Source organism: Carettochelys insculpta, chromosome 6 (assembly GCF_033958435.1).
Source record: "Carettochelys insculpta isolate YL-2023 chromosome 6, ASM3395843v1, whole genome shotgun sequence".
Classification (NCBI taxonomy): domain Eukaryota; kingdom Metazoa; phylum Chordata; order Testudines; family Carettochelyidae; genus Carettochelys; species Carettochelys insculpta.
Window position 1 is genome coordinate 83,195,692 of NC_134142.1, and position 18,602 is coordinate 83,214,293.

Genomic DNA, 18,602 nt, shown 5'->3' on the forward strand with positions numbered 1-18,602 from the left:
CTGATTGTCAGCAGCAAGTACTTACATCGTTTTGGGGTAGGGGGAAGGGACGGTGGGGAGGGGCTGGGGATTAATGGAGAGGGAGAAAAGCACAAAGATAATATCGGGATGCTTTTGCAGTAAACACTACCCTCTTGCATCAGCCAGGGAGCAAGGCTCTCGCTTTTGTGCTAGCAGCTCACAGAGCCAAAATATTCAAACTGATTATGAATGAAAAACAGACAAAGAGAGCTAAAAAAAGAGACTTCAGAGAATAAGCCATTGTCTGGGGTGCTGTGCCTCATGCCACTGTACAGGGAAGGATTCAAAGCTCTGTGCCTGAGAGAGCACCAGACCACTAACCACTCAGTGGAATATTTTTAAAATAAAACTTTTAATCTTCCCAGTATCCCTGATAGCTGTTAGCTCCTTCGACCATGTTTATGGCTCAGACGGAGGCTGTCATGCTGCCTCTTCAAAAGCGGGCTGAAAAGTCTGGCAATCGAAGATTTTCTACCTGAAGAGAAGGGCAAAATTCACAGTCATTCTGGATGCTCACTGTGTTCCTACAGTCTATAGCAGAGTTCCCCGATTGCCCTCTTCTGGGGACTCAGTGGAGTCAGAGTGTAAGGAAGCCCGTGCTATGTGAAATGGCTGATGCCTGGCTTTCCCTTACTCATCAGGCCAACATTAATACACTCTGACTTGTCTTCACATAGTACTTATTTTTGTTCAGCGTAACCGCTGACCCTCAGCTGGTGTAAAGCCATTGAACAGCAGTTCAATGGAGTGGTGCCAGATTACACCAGAGCAAGATGTGGTCTGGTGTTTTCATCAGGGTCTGTTGGAAGGTGGATTAGAAAAAAAGTCACATCTTCTTTAACAAACATCAGAGATTAATTCACCTCAGGTTCATTTCAACTTCATGAGCCAGTTGGTGAGTGCAAATCCCAGTTTTGTCTGACATGCTATTACTTACCCACGAGGTACCAAGTTACCAGCATGACTTCCTCAAAACAAGCTGCTTTGGCTGATCAAACCCCTTATGGAAGCAACAGAGTCGTACAAATTAATCCATTCATGCCTGTCACACCTCTCAAGCCAGGTGAAAACAGGATAGATTTTTGGGCACCAAACTTTACACACGTTCTTAACTTCACTCGCATCAGTTGTCCCACTGACATGACTAAACTACTCAAGTGCTTATCAAGTTGAGCATAAGCATAATTGTTGGCAGGATGAGGGACCCACTTCTGAGTGACGCTCCTATGTAACTGAGGGTAGAGCTGGGCTCAGTACATACTTGTTTAGAATTCCATATGTGCAGAGAAAACCTAGCTCTGTAGCAACCATGTAACTAAAAATGCAGAAGAGTAACTATCTAAGAGCCTGAGGTAAAGTTCTGCACTGGGACCACAAAGATAAATTGTGTAGAATGGCCTTATTCATTTGTCCCCTTCAGAAAGTAAACCCACGCTGAAAAAAAAATAGGACTGAGCTAATTGCATGGGAAGGGTCCCTCAATCCTAACCCTACTCCAAGTGCAGTCAATTGAACATTTTTGGAATCACAGGGTCTATTGTTGGCTAAACCAGAGCTATGGGCAAGTTATTTAACCTCTCTTTCCTCACCTGTACAAGTGGGGCTCTTTCCCTAATCATCCTGGGTATTATAATACCAAATTCCACAATGGTAATGTGGGAATCCTCAGACAGAAAGGGAGCACGACATACTGTTATGAGGCGATGTTATTAGTGGGTGCATTGAGTATGCACCTCTGTGGGGAGAGCCCTTCGCAGAGGAAACAAACAATTATAGGATACATCTCTGCCAGAGCATTACAGAAAGTGATTATGAGCTGTGTGTTACCTAGAGTGCTATATCTCATCCCCTGTTCGGATATAGGTTGAGGGCACCTGATAAACCACAAATTAAAGAGAAATGAGGCTCAACCATGAACATGGAAAAAAAACTACTCCAACAACCAAGGCACCATTTATCAAAGCAGGTTCATTCAGCTGAATCCCCTAGAACAGCAGGGCACATGTCAAGTGAGGAGCTGATTTATTTGCACTCTTTATTTTACTCTTTACTTTTCCTGTCCTTTAAGACTAGGATAGTTTATAACCCCTACCCCCCAATCAAGCAATCTGCCCTTTTAAACCCCTGGCTGGGGAGGAAGGGCAAACAGAGAGAGGAGCATGTGACCCTATACCAGAGATGACCCCAGCAGAAAGGTGCTGGGAACCAGCTGACACAGCTGATCTGCATTCTTGACTAGCCCACACTCTCAGCTGGAATGTAAATGAGAGCTCAGCCATGCAGGGGAAGAGCCTAGGGGACAAGTAAATTGATGTTTACTGGTGAATAGAGCCAGCTAACAGAGCCCTGTCCAAACCTCTACCTGGACTCCTGTTAGTATTGCTTCTTAGATATTTTTCTTGTTTTGTTTGAGAAGATAATTAACAGAGCTCCGAAGAAAAGGACAGAAACCCAACCTGGTTTGACTGTCTCCAGCTAGTAACTTGGGGTTACTTGTTTCCTTTCTGCTTCACACAGATGGGATCACCAACATGGTCCTGTTGCAATACTACAGGTTTTGCAGGAGCTAGAGAGAGACCAGGGAAGCATGGAATGCTATTGTCAGGAATCAAGTAGATTCTGCAAGCCATTTGCTAATGATCACTGTTCTGAGCTGAGAGAAACAGTGGCAGAAGATGCCTGGTTATTAATGTAGATGGGGAGTAAGTCACAGGCAGCAGGGCCAGAATGGAAGGATTTGGTGGAAGAAAAAGAACTAGATAAATTCAAGAAAGTTAGGTCCATGAATGGCTGTTAGCCAGGATGGGTAGGAATGGTGACCCTAGCCACTGTTTGTCAGAGGCTGGAAATAGATGTCAGAAGAGGGATCATTTGATGATTACCTGTTCTGTTCACTCCCTCTGGGACATCTGGAATTGGCTACTGTTGGAAGACAGGATACTGGGCTAGATGGACCTTTGGTCTGACCCAGTATGGTTGTTCTTATGTTCTTTTGTTGAATTAAAACTAGTCTGAGTCTCCTAACCCCAACAACAGGAGCTCCCTTATCAGACTCTCCTTTTGGACATTTTCACCTCATGCTGGAACTCTGTCTCAAGGGGGGCAGAGGGTTAATACCAAGTGGTGGAATTGTGAGGTGGAATGGCCGGGATGGAAAGCAGATCACATCAGTTAGAAGGGAGCTCTTGCAAGGGTAAACCCACATGTCCATTGAAGTCAGTTTCCTCATACCCTGTAGCAGCAGTACTAATAACTGGACTGTTATCAAGTGGTAACACTCATTCACAGGTACAGTGCTATCACTCCTGCTCCAGGAGGTAGAGTTGTGCAGAGCTATTAAGAGTAGCACAAAGCAGCCTCAGTATCCCTGGGTGCTATTCTGAAGACCAAACTCCCTGTACCATGCTATAGGCACTGCTATCTATTGCCATCTCAGCAAGTACCTACAGAATTCTGCACTAGCTCTTAGGTTTCACCACCGTTTTTGTAATTATTGTTGTCAAAAGGACTCACAATAGAGATCATGATAAAGGCACTAGTTTTAATGTCAAAGGAACCCCCATGGTTTTTTTCCTTCAGTAATATTTTTTCTTTTGATTTAATATTAAAGCTGTGTTTACATCTCTGGTTAGAAATGTGTTTGTGTACCTACCATGGCTTCTTTGCCTGGTCCTCAAAACTGGTGAAAGATTGATGAGAAGCCTTTGACTCTCTCTTTTTTCTTATTAATATATTTGCTGGTGGGGGCTGACTCAGTTCCCTTGCCAAGCTTCCTGCTGTATGTGTGAGCTCTCTGCCACACATATGCAAACCCAAAATTAATTGTACTACCTAAAGGCTCTCCGGTACTGGGAGAGAAACCTTGATGAAGGACTGAGGAGACAGGGCCATCAGAGAAGATTAAAGGAGCTAGCTACATAGACCGATAGAACAAATTACTCTACAAATATTTGAAGCTTGTGTGCACCAGGGATGGAGGGGAATTATTTGGGGTGGTGCAAGAGGACGTCGTCAGAAGTAATTATAAGAAATGTAGAAGGGAAAATGTAGGTCAGATATCAGGAAATACTTCTTAATCGTGAGATCTATTAAAGTCTGAAACAAATGGTGAATGCCCCTCATGGGAGGTATTTTCCATCTCCATCTAAGGGAGTTTCCCTCTCTAATGTCTGTGATTCCTTGAGAAAATAAATGAGCATGATCTTCAGAGCATCACCAGTTAATTAGCTGTGGATTGTTTTCACAGAAATTCAGAGTAACCTGAGCCAGTTTCTCCTGGCAAGGCGTTTCCCCAAAACTCTCCTGAGTTTTGTCTTTAGTGAATCCATCCTACCCTTGCCTGGGGCCTCCCTGATATACCACTGGATGCTCTGACCATAATAGCACCGAGGGATATATATTGCCCTCGATGTCTCCAGAAACTTTAATGGTATAAACTGATATTCCAAGTAGGAAATGAAGGCAGACCATGGCCAGTAGTGTGGCATTTCCAGATCTCCTGCTGGGCCGGGTGCCAAATATAAATATCTTCCTAAGATGGTGGCAGCACTTTCTCTGCCATAGAGCCACCAGAATCTGACCCACCTGGAGATCAAAATATGATTCCCATCTGTTACACATGCCACCTTGCCTCATACAGAAGACAGAGTTTGCTGAAATTCATCTGTCACCTACCTTAATTCGATGATAAACCCAGACTTAACATGAATGGTCCATTCACAATGTGCATTCAGTGGGTAGCTCTCCAGTAAAATCTGACCCGTGGAGACCCGAAGAACCTGCCCACATCCTGAAGAGGAAAAGTAGAAACATCAAGTCCATTAGATGCCTTCAAGCAGCAGTTCAGAAATAATGGGCCAGAATAGACGAGACAGACAAACTAACATTTGAGACAACTTTATGAAGGACTGAAATTTGCTACTATGTCATTTCAGTATTATCTAGAAATTCAACACCCTTCCTTTAAGCTTCTATAGTATCACCTCTCCCCATCAGATTAATCATAGCAAAACAATATATTGGATTCATCAATATTTGACTTCCTCAATTCCTCTCCCAAGATGTGGGGCTCCCCTAATTCCAGTTCCTTTCTACCCCTCCTCAAAATGATTCCTTCCTTCAGCCCTTGTCCCCTTCATCTCCCTTTTTCCACATGCCAACATGTGATTGTAGCTAAGAGGAAGATGTTTAACCTTTCCAGTCTTCCACTCAGCAGCTAGTCAGACTGAGGCCTGCACAGCTGTGGCAAAGTAGGTGGGATCTGGGAAAGTTTTGAAAGGCACAATTATCTCCGGAACATCACTGGATCCCTTCCCAATCCTAGACCTAAATTCCAACAATTCACACTTAATCTGCTTCTCTGCCCAACAGGCTATAGTTAAAGGAATACTTTTAAAGCAGAGGACCGGAAATAAGGAATTCTGGGTTCTATTTTCAGTTCTGCCATCAAATACCATAAAAAGGTCACTTAACTTTACCCTGCCTCAGTTTCCCCACTTATTGAATGCCTATCTTAACAAGTGAATCCTTGTCAAGGATCCTAAATCACATTATAAACATCACTTAAGTGAAGGTACAGGGTTAGACCATCACATATCACACAGATCACATCTTTTGCTGCCTAATTTCTTGGCTTCCCCTTTCCTAATGGAGTTCTAAGCTTACGAGGATGCGTTCTGTTAATACTCTGCTGGATGATTCTGACAGCATCAACTGTTTTAAGGATTTCATTGTCTGCACACAGGGGATTATGGGTCGGTTGCAGACCAAGTGCAGGAGTGATAACTGTTGGAATTGGCCAGCAGACTGTAGTTAAGTTGTGAGGAGAGTCCCAGAAGATTTTTTCAGCCTCCTGGCTCCATTCACTGGTCCTTGACTGAGAATCAATCAGCTCGATCCATTCCCAAAGGAGGACCCTGCACAGTTCAGTGCAATCCCCTTCTAACTGACAAGATTGTGCCTGTAAGTGGCATTTGCATAGGCTACACTTCTCTTTGAGGGTCAAGAGAGTATGGAAGTGACCTGGCTTTCACATGTGCTGGCCTCAGGTGTCTGAAGTGTGGTGAGAAACATGGGACAATTGAGAGTCAGTTGCTCCTATTTCCCATTAAACATTGTTTGTCCAATAGGACACCCTTTTTTGGTTTATCCTCAGTTACCCTCAGTGAAGTGGAACCTCACGACACAGCAAACCAGCTCAGTGGAGTTCAACACAAGTTTGTCTTACATGGGGGCTTAGTTAGTCCCTCATATCAAAGGGGAAAATTAATTATTACACTCCTGTAGGCCCATTAGGATGCCAAAATCTGCTACACTGCACACAAAAATGTGCCTTCCCACAGCAAGGAGAAGGGCCTGCCCTGTAACTGGCTCCTGCCTCAAAAACAACCTGAGACAAAGTGGCGGGAAATCTTCAGACAGCTTGACAAGGTTCTTGGATCACCTCAAAAAAGGCTTTCTTCTTGTAACCCAGGGATTTTGAGCTTCCTTTGCACTCCTGCCTTTCACAAAGGGAAGCAAAAGAACTGGTGTAAAAGAATGCTTGTGTGCGGGGCATACTAAATGCACTTTTCTATCTGAACTGTACGGTCTGAACTTCTGAATGGCCATGCCAAGGAAGTAGTTATGGCCAACAAAGCAGGTGGTCCACAGGCTAAAGAGAAGCCATTGAGAGACTTCCTTGTTAAAAATATCCTGGGATTTTGCTTCTCTGTGTGAAGCACATCCAAGATCAGCTCAGATCTCCACCCTGCTTTTGCCAGCTCACCTAGCAGACAGTGTACTGCCTCCCCAGCCAGACAAAACAGCAGGCAAACAACAGCCCCTTCACCCGCTGATCAAATGGGATCTCTTTTCTTCCCATTCTAAAACTGTGGGAGATGTGGAAAATTATCAAGAATAATTTGTACCCACACTGCTAATGCTGGCAAAGTCAGTTTCTTTAAAAAAAAAAAATACTCCACTTTGGAAAAGTGTCAGAGTCAGGGTTCCTTTCCTGTCTGCATAAAAAAGCTGCTGTCAGCAGCACATAAAGATTCTTCTCTGAGGCCTCAAACTGAAAGGAAAAACAACTGAAGAGCCCTTTCAGTTCTATCCCTTTCTGAGCGTTCATACTGGGGGAGGAAACATCTGGGCCCAGTTCAACACCTGTTGTCTGAGTTTCCCAGCGTCAGTGTGGAGTTCAGCGTGGAGCCAAGAGGGGAGACAAAGCAACTGTGATAACAGTGTTACACCCATTGGCATTTGGACATTAGCTAGGGGATGGAGGGAGAGAGAAAGAGACAGACAACTTGGGTGGCACTGGAAGGACTGGTAATGGTAATCAGAGGCCTTCACTTCTTGATCATCACCATTTAGTCTAGGTAAAGAGTGACCAAAACCTGTTCTCTCCCTATTTTGGTACACTGCATGGAAATTAACTTAGTTTAGCCCTATGCATGTAAGTAATACAGCTTTTGATGTAAAAGATGAGAAGATCAGACATCTGAACAGCACTATTTTTACTGCAATGTGTATATACATGTGCTCTTGCCTTCTCAGAATATTTAAGGGTCAGGATTCAGTGAGAAATTCTTATCCCTGTCCCTCATTTTCACCAGATAAAGACTTTCTAAATCTGCATCCAAATAGCCCAGTGTTGAATGCAGGCCCCAGAGGCTGAAGTGCAGCTGTGTATCCTTATGCACCATTTTGTCCTCAGTTGTCGTATTCTTATTTAGTATTTTGACTCCCCAGCAAACTACGACACCGGGAAAAGAAAAATCAGTTTGCCTCATTCAACTTATAACCCACTGCAATGTCTGTTGTATTTAGACATCAAAAAGATCATTTCAAAGCTTCTGGGCACCCTCTGGTGAGTGGATTGAGGTACTGTAGTGTATTTTACTCCACAGAAAAGGACAAAGGCGCGTCTGGCTCCCTTAACTCTCTCGTCCACACGTATTTACATATGCACAGGCCCCAGGTACTCTACACCTAAATGGGCCTCTTTACTCCATAGTGACAAACCCTAGACGCTGTGTCCCTCTGAAGTTGTGAATGGGAAATGCTGCGTTAGCTTCATATTCATTTCAACATGGAGGTGGTTTTACTGCATTGAATGTGGAAGGGAATAATACATTCAGAACACACACACACACACCATTATTTGAGACCCCTGTTATCAGGCTTAATGTGCTCCAGAATTTCATACCATATTAACACGCAGTATGAACAGAGACACCAGTTACCTCACGCATTACAAGGATTGCTTCCCTTCCTTTGATGCTCATAATTATGTAGTACCCAGAGACACTGAGACCTCATCTGGGGTGAGTGAAGTCTCTGCTCTGCAGCCTCGGCTGAGGGCCAGCTGGCCCCTCAGCCGAGGCTGCAGAGCAGAGACTTCACTCACCCCAGATGAGGTCTCAGTGCCTTTGGGTACTACATGTTTCCCTGGGCTGAGGAAGCACATCCCAAGCTTCTGAGACCTTCTAGCAGTTCTTCTCAGTCAATGCACCAGTTGTAATGCTGACAGACCTGGGGTTGCTAGAACTAGGGATAGAACCTGCACCTACGAGCCTAGGGTCTAAAGCCCTGCACTCTACCATGTGAGCTAAAGGCCAGCTGGCTCTCAGCCAGGGCTGTAGAGCAGAGACTTCACTCACCCAAGATAAAGTCTCAGTGCCTCTGGGTACTACAGTTATCTCAGGCAGGGCAGTTAACATCCTCCTGGCCCCTCATCCCCCTGTGTCAGTTTTTATTGCAATTTTTTTTCCTCTGTACTTATAACTGTCAGTCTGTATTGGAAATGAGATTGATCTGAAGAAGTGGGTCTGTCCCACGAAAGCTCATCACCAAATAAATCATTTTGTTTTGTTGGAGTACGGACTAACACGGCTGCCTCTCTGTTACTATCAAGAATTTTGCATTCACAATACTGAACTGCACCACAAAACGTTCCAGGCTACAACTGCATCGGAGACAGTTGCCTGACTGGAACAAGGGTGAGCATGGAAGGAAGTTTGGAGCTGTAGGGTGAGCACACCAGCAGAGTGTCTCTGCTAAGGTGAGCATTAATTAAACCATTCCAAATGTTGCAATTTCTAAATCTGACAGTTTTCTACTGACACGTGCCTCTGAATTATCTGTCATCTTTGCAGTTCAGAATCAACAACTTATTGAGATGATGAATGAGGCATTTCATGTCGCTCAAATCTGTGGTGTCAAAATGTCTGCAGACTGAGTAGGACAACATTTACTCTTCTTTGTGTTTTCCCCCGTCTCTGTTTGCTGTATCTGAACAGTCAGAAAGTTTTCAAGCTGGTCATTTATACGGCGTCTGTTATTTTAGTATGTGAGCCCCTCTCAAAGTTTTTAAAAACAAGAAATAATAGTAATTCACAGAAATGTCTGTGCACACGGAAACCTGATTAGTGGGAATGTCTGCACCTGAAACCTGACTACAAGCCTTCCTCTTATTCACTTGGAAAATCTTCAAGGAACTTGCATGACCAATCACAATTTCATTACACAGTTCAGACTTCCAACATTTAAACAGCAGAGCAATTTGCAATAATAATAATAATAATAATAATAATAACAATAATGAGTAATTTTAAGTCAGCTCCCAGCCATTCCACCATCAGAAAAAGAGGGGAAAGTTTATTAAACAAGTAAATGAGTGATCATTTGCCCAGCTCTAATTGAAAATTACAGACTGCAATGTGATGGATAAAAAAATGTAGCCTTGGAATTTTTTTTATTTTATATTTTGCCAAATACACACAAGGTTTTCTTTTTACATGGCAATCCATCATCAATATTTTCAGACAGTGATTAAGGAGCTGATTCTGCTCAGGCCATCGGTAAAGTCTGACTCTGACACCTTTTCATCTAAAAGGAAGAGATTCTGCCAGTTAAATAAAAAGACAAACTTCTTTAGTGAGAAGCAGAAGCAAACTCATAAACTTCATATTTGGGCTACCACTAGAGAGAGACAAAGGATCACACTCTCTGAGTGTAGTCTGCAATTGCTTTTTGAAGAGTATGTTTTTCATCTAATGACCAATGGAAATTTTCTGGTGTTAAGTAAACACAGGGTCTTTTCACGCCAGAATATTAATGCTAAAGCATCTTGCTTGAATTGTGTATAGCACCCTAGGTGCCCGTGCATTTTAAATGTTCAATAATAGAAGAAAATTAAGTCGATATGGAAGAAATTGATGTATCCCACATACAGAGCGTCAGCCCGCCCAACTGAAAGGAAACATTCGGATGTGAGTTGTGAATTTCAGCTGAAAAAAAATCTAATCATGACAGTTCCTGCCCCATGGGCACCTCTTTTTTGTCTCACTTAGCAAAGCTGTTCTCCACATTGATGACCCTTGTTCAAGGATAAGCCATGGAAATGCACAGAACATAGATAAGCAGCCACTCACAGTGCCAGGAAAAGGCATGTGCTCAACAGAAAAAGGCATTCCAGTGTAGACACAGCACAGGGCAGACAAGTCACATCTGTTTATTGATTATTTTTGGTGCTCTTCTTCAAAATCCCTCAGTCAGCTGACATCCTTCTGCTAATGGAGGTGCCTAGAATCAGTGCAATAGTCCAGATGTGAAAGTACAAAGTCCATAGTGAGCAGAACTACCTCTACCCTATTCCTTGATGAAATGCTTCTGCAGCTACCCAGCCAAAAAATCCAATGATTTTATTTGGCCATCAAATCTGGAAGGGTAAGAAGTAGCAACACCACACTGAAGAAATACACAATAGCAGATCATAATTGCAATATTCCATATGTCCATGCTGAAGCGGCACAGCATCTCAAACAATAGTGCTGGAATTTGCCACTGATGGAAACATAAGGAGAAGAATACAAGGAACTGTGATGGATGCATTTGCTCTGTTCTTAGGTTAGGCCTTGCCCCCCGCCTTGAGACACTGTCCCACGAGACAATTAGCACAGTGAGCTGAGAAGTTCCCCAAGCTGTTGGCTCCACTAACAGTTGAATAAAATATATCCACACTTCTGTTCGGGCAATGCTTGTCCTGCTCAATTCCTGACCAGTAGCTCCATGGATTAGGCTACTGGGCAGTTACAGCACACCTTGCTGTTTGTGTCCAACATTCTGCAATCAGCTTCCTTCTTCCAGCTTCATGTTAGATCCAATATATCAACAGAGATGATTTTGTTCTTTGTACACTGGGGTCACTATTCAAGAGAGCATAAAACTGCTTAAATTCTTATGGGCCTGCATAGTCACATAGTATGGGCTGGCTGGTGGATTGGACAACAGTGCATTCCTGCCTTGACCCCTTGACCAGCCAAATTTTAATCCCAAGGACCCCATCCCACACTCAGAGTGAGTAACCCCTCCTGCCACTTGAGCCCAGAGCTACACTCTGTTTTTAGCATATTGGCTTGACCAGAACCCAGGCATGTCTCCTCAAGCTGGGAATTATGCCCCCAGTTCGAAGTCTAGAAATTCCCTGTGCTGGCAGAAGGAGGAAGAACTTTGATGACTACAATGTTTTTTTTCCTCTCTCTACTCTTATGGAAAGTGTGATGGGATCTTTATGTCAACACACAACAGACCAGTCATTGTTTTTAAAGGGTTGTCTGAATTAATCCACCCTGCAAATTGCAAGAAACTCAGTTTATCGGCCTCAGAGGAACTGAGCACATGCTATTGAGCACATTCTGTTGAGCACATGCCTGAATGGGCTCTGCTCAGGTTAGAACTCACTGATCTATACAGGTTAGGTATTTAAAATCTGATTCTTACACCGTGAATTTTTATTTTTATCTACTGAAAGTCTATGGCCTGTGTTATGCAGGAGGTCAGACAAGATGATCACAGTTGTACCGTCTGGCCTTAGAATCTATGAATAAGAAGAGACATGATAAACGTGTATAAAGTAATTACTAGAACAGAGATGGCAGATGAGGTGCTGCTATTCATCCTTTTTCATAACACAAGGGCAAGCAGATGGCTGGTAGAATGAAAGTCAGCAAATTTAAAATTGAGAAAAGGAAATGCCTTTTTATACCATTAGTGTCTGGCACACCCTAGCAGAAGATAATATTGAAACCAAGAGTTCAGCAGAACTCAAAAAAAAAATAAAAAACCATCATTTTATATGCTGAAAAGGTCCCATCCTGGTTTGAAATAGCCCTCGTCTTTTGACCCTGAGAGTAAGTTACAAGGCACTGCATTTCTGCGGTGGAAGGTAGTTAGATCCATGTGAAGAGAGATTTGTGCTTTGGTGGGGCCTGAGTTTTGCTGTCTGTGAGGATAAAATACCATTTAATATAATTGTTCTTGTAAATTTTCATTCTTCCTTAAGAATCTGTGTAGGGTTTGGTTAGGCACTCTATTTTTCTCTAAATCCAGAGAAATAATCTGGATAACAAGAACATGCAGCATTACAATACTTAAAAATTGAAAAATTACATCAGGGCCATGTCTACACTGGCACAAAACTTCAAAATGGCCATTTGCATGGCTGTTTCGAAGATTTCTCTTAGTGTAGATGTAGCCCACGAGTTTGGAACATTGGTGCTTCAGGGCTTAACCCAATGTCTCATGGATGAAGGCAAGCAGGTACTCATCCCTTTGAACGCTGCATTTTATTACATAACTGCTCCTGACAGGATTTCTTACATGCTCCTCCAAAGCATCTGGTACTGGCCATTGTCAGAGCAAGGATGCTGAACTAGCTGGATATACTATGGCATGGCCATTTCCATGTTCTGATTAAGCCACACCTTCCACTTGCTCCCCTGCCCAGTTGAAGGTTATGTCACTGAAGGCACTTACTCATGCAGTCCCCTCCGTACCAGCCTGCTCTGCACTCCGCACAGTAGATCCCTTTGATGTAGAAGTCATCTAATGTTCCACCCCAGGAGCCGTTACGACAGGACTTGCAGTTATCAAAAATGGTGCAGCCTGAAAGAAGGATCACTGTGTTGAATGACATCTAGACAGCAGACATTGGAGGGGTGGGGGAAGGGAAGAAGGGAACAGGACCAGGAAGCCGTTTGCTGGCTTTTCACACCCCAAAAGAAGCTTGTGATCTCTGTGGTGCATTGTGAATCTGTTGTGGATCTCACCCATCCCCCACTGAAGCACGTTCAAGCTCTGCACTCTAGCTCATATTGATAGCTGCCCCATACGTCTGTGAAGGGCCAAGATCCTGATGATGTACGATGCCAGATTCTGGCCACAGTCTTTGTTCAGAATCTTTAACCTAAGCTTACCCAAAGCAGGCACCAAACCTTCATCCTAACTGAACATGGCATGGCACAGACAGTAAAATAAGTCTTTGTTTGTGTAACTCGGCATTAAACAAGAGCTGATACAGTGGAAACCTTGGGTGTGAAAGCAGTAATTGGGGCTTATTGTGAATTATAGCCTTGTAATTCATTCAAGAGAGGCTTGGAAGTCTGCTCCCCAGTTCAGGGAGAGGTAACAGCCTAAGTTCAGGAGAAGGTTTAATATGTCAGCATGAGTGATGGTGTCTGCCCTTCACAGATGATAATCTGAAGGCAGGTAGCACTTATAATTGTGCCAATATAGGCATTGCTTGTTGTTCCTTTATGTCTTAAGACCATACAGGAATGTACGTAAGGAAGGGTCCTTACTGGGAGTGCCACCTGTCATTCCTAAAGACCAGGATTTGGAATTTAACCTATCTTCTACAAGAGACATTTTAAGGGATAACACCTTTGTATTAATATGGAAACCTGAGCCATGGGCCGAGCACTTACATAATCTTTTACACTATTGGCTTATTGGGCTCATTATGTCTTGCTGCTAGCATCTGTCCAGGAGTTTTAGGGACTCCCACCCTGTTGTTTCCCTCTGTCCATTGGCACACTATATAATTCATTGTTCTCAGCTGTTTGTCAGCCTCACTGAGTCTAAAAAGTGAAGTGACACTCTACCAGCTGCGTGTAATAAAGGCCTTCTGCTTGAATCTATATGGTCTCAAACTTCTGTTCCTTCAGCCTGCACCTCATCCCCCTGGCTCTGAACTCCCTTGAGGGAAGTGTGAGTTTGGGTGTTGATGCAACATGGTGTCTTTCCTCATTGTAAGTGAATCTGATTTGTTTTTCACTGGTTCTCTCTCCTAACTGCTCACATTGCTTTTCCATTGCTTTCTGAAAGATGGAGCTCCGCCGCCTCTCTCCCTTTTCATTTAAGAATGCAATGTACAAACCAGCTCTGGAAGCCGAAGAAATAAAATCCTCATCCAGAAATGACCTGTGTATGACGTTACCTTGTGGAGAGCTTTCAGGCTTGCCCACAGACCCTGGAAACTCTCAGCTCCTAGTGAGAGGCTTTGTTACCAGCAGTGTTGCTGCATAAGCCCATATGCTGAATGCATCAGCTCACAATGGTGCGGGAACCACTAGCCCTGGCGCAGATGGATCCCTGATGATACCAAAAGCAATACATGATGTCAGACAGCCAAAATAGGTTGTGTGCCCATGCCCCATCTGGCTCTGTGCACAGCAACTGGCTGCATGTGCTGACTCATCACCCCTGCATGAGAACGCAAGAGGTGCAAGGGACAGTGCTACAAACCAACACACCTGGGTGGATTAAACAGGAGTCACACTCATTTTCCTCATTCCTGCAGCAGGGAATGGTGTAGCCCACTTTTTCTTTCCCGCCTGGGCAGATACACTGGATCTGGTCATATTCACAGCATTCCCGGCACATGATATTCCATTCGGCCCCAGGGCAGTTTTCATTGATTACGGTGTATTCTGAAAATCAGAAAGTCAGAGAATCACCCAATTCGCAAATTGTTACTTAGTTAATAGTAACATGCATGCATGGTATGAGATTGTCTCAGGCCTGCAACATGACAAATGCCAACCCACATTGTAACATACGATCCTGCCAAATGTAAATTAGTTTGCGTGGATCACACACAAATAGGCACGTTTGCTTTGCCAGCCAAAGAGGCACTCAGGCCAGAACAAAGGAAATGTCTCATTCCTATTGCTGTCAGACTTCCCCGCTTCTGCACACAGAGGAAGGAAAAAAACAACACAAAGGGACATTTTCACTTGGAAACTCTTTTTAAAAATCCCAGGCCTTGTTTACTACCTCATCTCCAATTTAGATTATTTATTCCCAAAGAATTTAAAATATCTGATGCCCATTTAATGTTCCTGCCATTTTGTGTAGTCTTTTGGTATGCATACAGCTTGGAGAATGAAGTGCCCACATAGAGATGTTAGTTTCACTTCAGGCTTCTAGTCAAATTTATTTCCTAGTTTCATGTCAGTAGTACAGTGCTGCTTTCACTGCAGAAGAAAACAGTTTGTTGCATTGATTTTTGTTTGTTTGAAATTTCATTTCATGAAAACCTCTCAAATCCATAAGGATTTTAAATACATTTTTAATTACCTGCCCTGATGCTACATTTTGTGATTTAAACCATCTTGACAGTGCCCTTTTAAGAAACCACTGCCTGAAATACCTTTGGAGAGTGACTACAAATTAACACAGGAACTCTACAGATCTGTGTCCCTTCCACTAGCACCCTGTCTAAATGCTACAAATTGAAATCTAATGAGCCCATGATGCTGTCAGCGTGTCTCTTAGCCAGTTGACAGACCTGATGGCTGGTTTTGTGGAGCCTTATGATTAGAAGTGAGAGAGCAGACTGGAGAGATGGGATGTGAAAAAAAACATAATGAGACCCTCTTTCCTCTTTTTTTTGGCCACAGAATATTCTTTCTCTTTTGTTTTATACTCTGAGTGATAGAACTGCGTTGTTATTGCTGTGATCCAGACACTGCTATTAAGGGGCAGAACGCCCATCTTTGTCTGTACCTTGCTCCCTTTTCATAGTTCCTTTTTGATTCACTGTGTCTTGTAATTTAATTAAAAGGTCTGAGTTAACTCCCTCTAGGATTCAGTGGTAGTTCTGCCTCTCTCAATTCTCCATGGTCCAATAAAGCCTGATTCTCAGAAAGTTGCCTTTCTTATTCATAATAATTGTTGACCCAACAAAAAGGGACCACCTACAGTTTCTTGATATTTGGACTCAGCTATAGGCAAAATTCATCCCTGGTGTAATTCCATAGGCTGTTGCTTGCTCCTGACACACTAGCTAATTGCATCGCAGTTTGGAGACTCCATAATTAGAGTTGAAAGTCATTTTGCATCCTAAGCCTTCTTGTGGTTCACTTTCTTTCCATTTTTTACAAAAGAAGCACCTTCTGGCATTTGGTGAGTGGTGGAGATTTGTTTGGTAATTTTCCAGTCCAATAATCTTGCATTAAAATCATAACAACACTGAACTCATACATAGCACTTTTCATCTATAGCTCTCCAAGGGCTTTACAAAGATAAGTATCATTGCCTCCTTTTTTTTTTTTTTCACAAATGGGCAACTGAGTCATAGGAAGGTCATGTGACTTTCCCTCTAGTTCCAGAGCAAAAACAGTAGCCAAGCATTAAACTCAAGTCTCCTAACTCCCAGAAGAGCAATCAAACAACTGGACCGTATTGGGTCCACTCAACATACAGTAATACCTCTTCTTCTGCAGAGGTATAGATATATGTATAGATTGTCTGTGAACTATATTTTATGCAGATTCCTAAACAAAGGGATTACAAAGGTATAATCATCTGATTTCACTTCTCCCTAATAACTGCTATTCACCCTAAAACAAGCCATTCCTCCTAAGTAAAATTGTTCAGCTTTTGACATTTTCATTCAACACATCTCACCATCTACCGTGTTACTAGCTACTAGCGTGCAATACTGCTAGCTGCTTGAGAAAGCAGCTCATTCCTAGTGAAAGCTGAACCATGAACAAATACCTTGAAATGTCGACATTTTAACAGATTTTATTTAAATCTCTTGATTTTCCAAAATCAAGCTGGAAATCCCATTTCCTTAAAGATGTCCAGGACCTATTGATAAATGGGTTCCATATCAGTTTAGATTATGCTGATCATTTTAGAAAAGCAACTGATATAAACCAGGTTTAAACCAGTCTGAGTATCTACATCTAAATGTGTTAGTGCTTTTAACTAAATCGATATCAAATCGCACCTTTAGTTAAACTGGTGCATCTAGACCAGACTCACATGCCAGATTCTTCCTTTTTTATACATGTTGAAATCAATGAGTCTGTTTGCAGAGAAAAGCAGTGTAAGTGAGGGTCAGCAGACTCTGAGACCTTGAAGAATTGTAAAAATCAGATTCCCTTTTCCCCATGTCTGCTGTTTGCTCATTTCTTGCACTTAGCTGAGACACTGGAATGGGTTTTCTAGAGATTTATAGACAATTTAATTCTCATATGCTAACATGATGCTGTAAAGTTTGGGGAGTGCATGTGAAAGGAGCATGTGGGGGGGTGGCATTTTTAAGCCGTTTCTTCTGGGTTTCTTATTTTTTATTTTTAAATAATGAAATAGATTGTTCTTTGATTTGTACCTGTTTCTTCTTTTTTTTTTTTCTTTTTAATCTACTCAAAGACTTAACAGTGTGTCTTTAATAACTCTGGGATACAGCTTGCTTTAAACAGATGTCTCCTCATCCCATGTAATAAAAGGGGAAAGAGATATTTTGCTTGGACACTGTAAAGTGGACATAAAAAAAGATACTAAAGTATACTAAAAACATTTTTGCCTCGATGAATGCTAGATTGAGCCTTTAGAACAACATATAAGTGCTCTGGCGCAGGCGGAGCCCCAGGAAGGAACTGTGACTCACAGAGGCATAATTGCTCTCCTGCTGTTACCCTGTTGCTTTTGTGGGGGCGTATGTCACTTCATCCCTTTTTGGAGCACAGTGCACTCCCTCATTCACCCATCGCCCTGACTTCAATAATAGAGGGGAGAAGGAAAAAGGGAGAAGTGGGATTTACTGGTGAAGTCAAAGGCAATAAATTAGATGCTGGACTACTCTGAATCATGGCTGAAATATTTGTGGGGTAGTTAGTGACTTGACCTTGCTAACAGAGGCACCCTTCAGAGGAGCAAATCTGACTTGCAGCCAGCAGCTGTATTTCCGGAGAGTGTGAAACATGTCCAGGCAGAGTCTTGAAGTGACTCTAAATGAGGCTGAGTTGCAAAACATGCCATGCAACATAGATATCTGAAGCATGAAAACAAGAACAAGCAAATAAACAATGGGCAAATGTCGCAGGTTTTAATGATGAAGAAAAGGATGTTAGATCCAGGCACAAACAGCATATAGGAAAGCACTCCAGATCGTACAACATCTGAGCAAAAAATAGCGATGTTATTAAAGAATGTAAATGGCAAGGGGAAAGGTGTTGAAGGATGTATGGGAGTAACTAGTTGACTCAAGAGCCTGTATACGTTGTTTTGAACTTTTCACCTCCCAGTGTCTCGTCCCAGTCCAGTCCCATTTTGTGGTAGTGACCTGGGATCTGATTTTTATAGAGATCTACAACCTGGCCTCAGCTATTGTGGGTATATTTCCAGACCTATCTACCTGGTCTACAGGTTCAATAAGGTAGTAAGATGTGTGCATCCTTCTTATTTGCACTTGCAGCTGTTAATAAGCACGTCGTTGCATCTGCAGTGTGTGGGGGCCATTG

General features: G+C 42.8%; 1 protein-coding gene across 3 annotated transcripts in view; it reads right to left on the reverse strand.

Annotated features, from left to right (window-relative positions):
* The window catches only part of PAMR1 (peptidase domain containing associated with muscle regeneration 1), a 73,425-nt gene that overhangs the window by 43,354 nt on the left and 11,469 nt on the right, over positions 1–18,602 (reverse strand). For all 3 annotated transcript variants that reach the window (XM_074998943.1, XM_074998942.1, XM_074998941.1), the window contains exons 2-4: positions 14,601–14,777; positions 12,823–12,951; positions 4,696–4,810 (exon numbers count right to left, since the gene is read on the reverse strand). In XM_074998943.1, the coding sequence (XP_074855044.1) occupies positions 4,696–4,810; positions 12,823–12,951; positions 14,601–14,777 (421 nt within the window). The remainder of the gene's footprint in view (positions 1–4,695; positions 4,811–12,822; positions 12,952–14,600; positions 14,778–18,602) is intronic.